Genomic DNA, 8,071 nt, shown 5'->3' with positions numbered 1-8,071 from the left:
GTCTGAAATGATTATTTGACAGTGATTTAACATTTCTTGTTTGTATAAAGGCTAAAAACAAATAAAAGGAGAACATTATTTGTGCCGTTTTTTAATATTAAATGGTTTTATATGAGGTTTGTATGCAAAGACATCTGTGCGGGCATTCTTGGCCGTTTTTATGAGTGTTCATATGGATATCAGAATTATATTGTATTGACCGAAATTAAGAAATAAATTGTGATATAAATTGTCACCATATTGTGCAGCCCTAATGTAAATACATTATGTCTTTCGGATGAGACGTTAAACTGAGGTCCTGACTCTCTGTGGTCATTAAAAATACAATATAACAATATAATGGGCAGACTATTTTTGGACAAAAATTACTGACAAAAAAAATTAATTGTATCATTTTATTCTTGGTTAAATTTAGGTTTATATTTAATACTTCACATAAAAAAAATAAAATAAAAATGGAAATTGGACTCAAAAAAATTACAATGAACACTAAAATAAGGCATATTCATGGAATGTGCCAAAGACGACACACACAATCCCAAAAAATGGGAGGTGTTTTTCCAGTCACTCCGCAAGGGCCTTCGGCCTCTTCACAGATTAAATGTTCACATTATAAATGCCCACTTAAAATGTCCATGAGACTCGTGTGCTCTTTGAAGTTCAGAGGCAGGAGAACATACAGCTGTCAGGAACTGTCAAGATTGGCTGGGAGGAGAGAGGGGAGTGTGACAGAGGGGGAGGGGAGGGACGGAGCGTGCTGGTTTAAGCTGGGTATTCAGAATCTGGGATATAAAGAACAGCTGAGAGGGGAAGAGGATGGGAAGACAATTATGCAAAGGCACAGAAACAAAAAATAAGCAAAAAATAAAATGAAAGGACGGAGTAGGAAAAATGATGTGTGGTGTTGACCCATAACATTTGTCACTCGTGCCTCATGGTCCCATGAGGGTGTTTACAGGCATGCTTGAAGAACACAGTGTGAGCTTCAGCTGTCATGAGCAAACAGGTGTGTGAGCATACACTGGATGTCCGATAGCCTGATCACTCGCTTTCAGATTTTTCTGTCCTGACAACCTTCATAGACCTGCTGTCATTCTCATAATCACAGTCAGATCAGATCAGATCTTATCGGATGAGATTGAAAACTCTCACTCCACTCTTGACCGTGCCCTTCAATTTTAAGCAGTTTGACTCAGACTGATGCATTATTCAGGTGAAAATAAAGAGGTATTATCGGGACCGTCTGGCTGGTAGGAGGAAAGACTTACCCACAGGGCTTGGACACGCTCCGTTTGAATTGTTGAGGTCACCTCCCAAAAGAGCACCTGGAAAAAGGACAGAATAGCTTAGAGGAAGGCTACAATTTTGAGTCTAGACAACAGACTCTAAATCTAGATCTAAAGTCAAACAAATCTGGAACTGAACATGAAGTTTTTGGACCAAATATAAGGAAATAACATTAGTCTCAGCCAGTGTTGGGGGTAACAAATTACAATTAACGTGAGTTACGTAATCAGATTACTTTTTTAAAGTAACTAATATAGTTATGCATTACTTTTTAATTTACAAGAAAATATCGGAGTTATTTTTTTCAAAAAAGTAATGCCATTTACTTTGTTTTCCCATTTGTTGACTGACAAGTCTCCTGCCCCCTTATTGGGAGAAATCGGAAGTGCAGCTGTGTGAACAAGATGTAGTTCTAGACTAAATGTGAATGTGCATTAATTCATTCCACTAGCAAAAAAACTGATTTAGTATTCATCAAAATTAATTAAAACAGTGAAATGCAAACTCAGAATATGACGCAAACCTGCAATAATTAAATATGTTACAACACAAATGTATCTAATCCCATTTTATTAACAAATGTCTTTGCTGCTGACCTTTGATGATCCAGTTCAACAATACTAATAAGCAAAAATGACTTTAGATAAACTAACAATTGTGGTTCAGTGTTTTTTTTAAAATTATTATTATTGCTAGAGTGTTGAACCTTCTTCTCTTGTGTTCTACTGCACTGACATAATTTACTTTTCCTTCATCCTGAGGTTTATTTATCACGCTATTTGGTGTGAAAGGGCTTTTACATTTGCTATAAATAAAACGTATTATATTAAAAACAATCAAGCCCTGCTCATATTTAAAAAGTAACGCGAAAGTAACGTACTGTAATGCATTACTGTCCATAAAAAGTAACTGAGTAATGTAATTAGTTACTTTTTTAGGGAGTAACGCAATATTGTAATGCATTACTTTTAAAAGTAACTTTCCCCAACACTGGTCTCAGCAAAATTTGATCACAAAAGGTCAGCCAAGACAGACTGTTGTTTACACCTGTCTGAACATGTGTCTTTTGGGGGAGGGGGTCTAGAATTTTAAGGGAGAGTGTCTTATTTCATGACTATATTGATTTTTGAATGTGTCATACTGAAGTGTACGTTCAGTGAAGCATTGTGCATTTTATGCATCATATTTTAGATGCATCGTGTACACTGTTTTTGTACAGTATATTATATATGTATGCTACCATTCAAAAGTTCCCTGCCTTGTGCCAACAAAAGCTTCTGTTCCATTCTAAAATGACTCGATCAAGCACATGTTTATGTTCAAAGCATTTCCTAGCAGAGATTTCATGCTATGCGAGTCGGTAGTCCTTCGAGTTTTCAAGGATGCATCAGGACACATTAGCGTTTACACTACAAATGCGATATGTGTCCCTGACCACCTCCAAAAGAGCTTTGAGAGATCGAATCACAAAGAGATCCACTGAACCTTGTTTACAATTCTATCTCTAAAGATGTTGATACTCAGCTGATCCTGAATTACTTAAATGAAAACTTAACAGAATGAGCTGAAGAAAGACTACATGGCATAGGGATGCATTAAAATTTTAGGTAAAACAAAGGTGATTTTTTTTTTATGGCAGATAACTGATAAATGGCCTTTCCTGAAATTCTGTTAACATTTTATAATATGCCTCCATTAGTTAATGCATTAAGAATAATCAACAACCTCAATAATCAACGTTACACTACAGTATTTTAAAAATCATTTTAATGTTAAAGATGTTTATTGTCATTGGTCCATTAAATAAATAATCAACTATAAAACAAAGTAATTTTCATTGTTAGTTCATATTAACTAATTAATAATGTTAACAAATAGAATTCTATACTATTTTGTCTAATAAAAAAGGGATTTAGGTATCACATATTTACAATGTACAGTATGATTAAATGTATTTTTAAATTACACTGAACCATGTTATTCAATTATTAGTTTTAAAAGATTAAATTATCTTTAGATTATTTAAAAATAGAGAAAATTAGCAGCACAATTATAAATCCAATATTAGCTGATATATAATTTGTACTATGCAACCACTCCATAGCAGATGCATAAATCAGTGGTGTGTCACTGAAACAGCTGGTCTAGGTAATCTGACACCCACAGGGCAACATTATAAGCTCATGTACACAACACGAGTTACTATTTCATTTCCTCCTTCCTGCTTTTCTTACTGGTTCCCGTTGATCTGCTCAAGATTTTACCTGCGCTGGCAGGTCTCTGTGGCAGGCCTGGAGACACCGTGTTCCTCTGCAGCTGCGGTTGCTGTGGTGACAGCAGGCGCGGGTCTGTGAGAGTGGAGGTGATGAAGGAGGTGGTGACGAGGCTGCTGGGACTGCTGAATGTCAGAGGGCTCTGACTGGACACCGGCACTGTGACTGGCATGGAGAAAGTGGGCGGTGGCACTGTGGACTGAGAAGCACAGATAGAGAGGGAAACGGTCAGCGGCTTAAACTCGCTTGCCTGCATAATACATCCAGACATGGTCACACATCGGTTTTTAATAGCATGCAGTGACTTGTGCAAACATCTCCAAAGCAGAGCATGTGAAGTTACGAAGTGCAAGAGTTAATTTTGTAAGACTTCAGTAAAACTGTTGATGTCTCAGTGCGAATTATCCAGACTGGAAATGAAAGGAACAGGAAGTATTCGCTTCATTAGCATCTAGATTTCACTGAATCATCCGGTGTTTACGGTTTTATTTTATCACTTGTTTTGCAGCCCTGGATTATACTCAATTTTAGTCTGCACAAATTGTCCTTAAGCTGGTAATACGGCTCTAGGGAATAACCCACGGTGCACAGAAGACTGAGGTGATTCAAACAAGGGGCATGTGGCCGTGACAACTCCTGAGCCAGCCGATCTTCGTTCCAGCGCTTTGCGAAGCGCAATTAGCCAGCTTCGGCATTTAGTGTGGACTCAAACTGTCCAGATGCTCTGATGGAGACCCATTTTCCCAGGATCCTTCAGCAAAACCAGGGCCTCTAAATTTAGAATGTGGGCCGCACTAGGCCTCCTGTGTTCTGAGTGGGACCCAGTTTGATAGAGTTAGTCTGGCTCTTCCTCTGTCCTTCTCCCGTTCTCCTCTAGGCTCTCTGTCTGAGCTTCAGCAGAAAAATAAAGTCAATAAAGTCAAATAATGTCATTAAAGAACCTTTAGTTTTAAGAATGTAAGAGTGACACTGGGGTTTTGAACTATGATCAAAATTTTGGCTTTTATCCTCTATAACCGCTGTTGTTTTTTCAAAGTAATGACTAATATACCGAAGCCAAAGCAGTTTTAAAAGAATATTCCAGGTTAATCATATCCAAGTTACGTTTGTGGAGGGAGTAACCCATGTAGCATATGGGCCTGTAGACGAGTAAGTTCCAGCCCTGCACACAGGCCAGGCAGCGTGAAGGGAGAGGGAAGGGTTATTAGTGTGAGACGAGCAGCTGGTTTAAAATATGGAGCACCAAACATACCTCAGCTTAATACAAAAAATCCAATTTCTCAGCCAAAAAAGTGCAATCTTACACTTCCGAAGTGCCTTCAACAACTGAAGATAAATACAACAGACTCAAGATTATATCAGTCTAGACACAGACAAGCGATAGACAACTGTGATAAGAATGACACTTGCTACTGAAAGGGGGTCTATGTGACATTGAGGAAGAGCGTGACCAGTCAAGTGAGAAAGACTGACTGGTTTGGGAAACAAGCTGGCAAATCATAATCACATGAAGTTCCTTTGGATTGGAGCTCACGGTGCACGAGGAATGATCTTTCAGGTCCGTTTATTCAATAGATTTAAATGTAATTCAACACAATGCGATCACAAATTTTATATGATATAATATTATGAAATTTAATTCGTCAAGTGGATTCTGAACAAAAGTCAGAGCCCGTTTTCACTTGCTACTTGCAACATTGTGAACGAAAATATGAATTTTAAAGATTACATTTAAGCGAGTTTTAGATATTGCAAATGTAATCTAAATATAAAATAGACAGAAATGGGTCAATTAAGTATTTAATATCAACTGATATACACTTCCATTCAAAAGTTTTTATTTTTTATTTTTATTGTTTAGTTTTTTTTATTTTTGAAAGAATGCTCAACAGGGCTAGATTTATTTGATTAAAATACAGAAAAAACTTTATATAAAAAAAGAAAATAAATACTGTTATTTTAAATAACTGCTTTCTATTTGAATATATTTTAAAATCTAATTTATACCCGTGATGACAAGACAACGGTGTAGTATAATATTTTTATGGATCCTGATACATTTTTTTTAAAGCATCCTTGCTAAATAAAAGTATTAATTCTATTTAAATTCTCCTGCTCACCTGAAACTTTCCAAGTAGTGTATATCCAAGATCAACGGATTTAAAAAATATATATCAAAATAATAATCACTGATTTAGAACTAATACACACTGCATTCCTGTTTGGTGCACAATACAGAAATATTACTTGTCTTTTTTAAGTCATGAAGTTAAAATTTTAAACAATTTCAGAATAAATTGAAGACAATTTCCTCACAATCCAGCTTTATCCACTGAAATTGCCACCAACAGCCAAGTCAGACAGCTAGTGGTGAATATCTAAAAACTCATTACAAACTGATCGTTTTCTGGGCTGTTAAGTAGAGCTCATAGTACACATGCTGTGGCTGTCCCCAGTGACAGGGATTAAGGTTTTAGCTTTGCTTCCTCGGGCACTCATGCTGGGATTATGAGGCAGAGAAAGAGAGAGGTGCTGGATGACTCTCTTTGTGCCCTGGCCCATGAACGCGAAAGAGAGGAAACTGGCCCTTCGTCAGGGCTTTCGGATGCAGCTACCGAGCAAAGTCTAATTTCCAGTCTCATTAGCATTACAGAGGAAAGAGAACGCAACTTACTACACTAATCAGTCTTTGCTGCCCACACATCCTGTTGAATCACGTTCACCATGTAAATCATATCAAACTCGGGCCCACGATACGTCGAGATAGCGAGCAGCACTTTCTTGTTTCTCTGTACCTCCTGAGAGGAGATTCCTCATGCAGGGCTCATGCATAAAGCATTCTTGACAGTGCCTTAATGAAAATGATCTTCACCGACGCCTGAATCGGGACCCAGATGAGTCAGAAGTCTATTCCTGGCAAACGCGATACAAGCAACAGTCATCGCAGAACACAAGAAACAACAGCACGCAGATTCAAGACACAGACGCGCTTGAAAAAGTGGATTGTGAGAATCAAAGGGATGCGGCCCACACTCGCCCTCTCGCCCCCGACTGCCCTCTCCTTGATCAAGCACACACATTCAGAGGGGATTGAGGGGTGGTGGGAGGGGAATGGGGTGAGGGATGGCTGCTAGGTGCTCTGTGAGTTCATTGCCGGGCCGGCAGCAGGCTGTGTGAGTTGGTTGGCGGGCCAAAAGCAGGCCTCTTCACACGGGTACTCACTGAAAGCCTATAGCTCTGCATCATTTTATCAAACTCCTCGTCTATCTTTTTGTACTTCTCCTCTGTGCGAGGCGTGAGGGAGAACGGCTCCTCGGGGTCTGGGCTCTCTGAATCCCGGTGCTCTTTCTTGTTCAGAGCCTTGGTTTATTTCCGACCGAGGACAGGAGAGAGACAGAGGGGAAGAAAGAGAAGGATGGAGGTTAGAATGACAGGGTAAAGAGGAATACTCACTCCGTAGCGTTTGAAGAGGATGTCCAGCTCATCGCTCCTGCGGTATTTGTCCTCCTGTAACGGACTTTGGTCGATCGAATCATCCCCGTCCGGCTCTGGACTGTTGCAACCGTTAAAGCCTTTCTTTCTCAATGTCTTAAAGCATTTGGAATGGGAGAAGAAAAGAAGAGGAGCATATTTCACATTTGGAAACACAAATGTCAATCAGAGAGAAGCAGCATTGATTTATTAAACATACAGAGCAATGCGCGACACATAAAACAAAGACCACCAAAATGTTTCATGAGGGAGTGAAGCGGCTAAATTCGATTTTACAGCATGACTTGGAAAACGATGAAACTGCACAGCCCATAGACAACCGTGGGCTGGAAATAACTTACACGAGGCTGAAAATGAGAGAAACTCAGTTTATTGGTTTCAGCCTGAAAACAGCTTGAGTCATTTTTGAGAAGATTTTCCAAACAAGATTTTCTCTGAGTAGCTTTGACGGGGGTATCGAGGCTGAATAGAAAACAGTTTTCAGCTCTGCCATCTTCCTTCTCACAGGGGTCATAGTGACATAAAAAGTGTGCTAAGAAAATACAGCATAAAACTATGTAATCCAGATCTGCAATGCTAATCAGACAATTAACGCTCTTAATGCATTATTTGTCTCATGTTTTTGTTCTAAAGTTTGGGGTCAGTAAGATTTAATGTTATTGAAAGAAGTGTCTTATGAAAAAATACAATAAAAGCGTAAAGGCCTTTGCACACAGAGTCCGAAATTCGCATGCAAAATTTTCGCATGTCAAAAAATAAATACAACCTCAAGTTATATCAATCACTCTCCTTCCTCTCTACACAATCGAAGTTCGGATCTATCGGGTTTTTGACTTATTCCTTAATCTTGCTCATATAGAAGGAATTTATTTCGTTTTTTTTTTTTTTCAGTGGATTCTAATCTTCAAAAATTACCTTGATTAGACTATAGAATGTAGTGTTACTTGTTTAGGATTCAAAATGTTATTTGTTTTTAATTTATGTCATTATGTCCTTTTTGAGCAATCTTCTTGAACATA

At 38.4% G+C, this 8,071-nt stretch overlaps 1 protein-coding gene across 6 annotated transcripts in view; it reads right to left on the bottom strand.

Annotated features, from left to right (window-relative positions):
- Positions 1 to 418: 418 nt before the first annotated feature.
- The window catches only part of mef2d (myocyte enhancer factor 2d), a 48,442-nt gene continuing 40,789 nt past the window's right edge, over positions 419 to 8,071 (bottom strand). For 5 of the 6 annotated variants that reach the window (XM_026284041.1, XM_026284039.1, XM_026284043.1 and 2 more), the window contains exons 4-6: positions 6,783 to 6,920; positions 3,552 to 3,759; positions 419 to 1,325 (exon numbers count right to left, since the gene is read on the bottom strand). In XM_026284041.1, coding sequence (XP_026139826.1) covers positions 1,231 to 1,325; positions 3,552 to 3,759; positions 6,783 to 6,920 — 441 coding nt within the window. In that variant the 3' untranslated portion in view covers positions 419 to 1,230. Of the gene's footprint in view, positions 1,326 to 3,551; positions 3,760 to 6,782; positions 6,921 to 7,013; positions 7,149 to 8,071 lie in introns of all 6 variants that reach the window. The other variant, XM_026284045.1, reaches the window with a different exon arrangement.

The sequence above is a fragment of the Carassius auratus genome, chromosome 16 (genome assembly GCF_003368295.1).
Source record: "Carassius auratus strain Wakin chromosome 16, ASM336829v1, whole genome shotgun sequence".
In the NCBI taxonomy this organism is placed as follows: Eukaryota; Metazoa; Chordata; class Actinopteri; order Cypriniformes; family Cyprinidae; genus Carassius; species Carassius auratus.
This window is presented reverse-complemented; position numbering and strand designations above follow the sequence as displayed.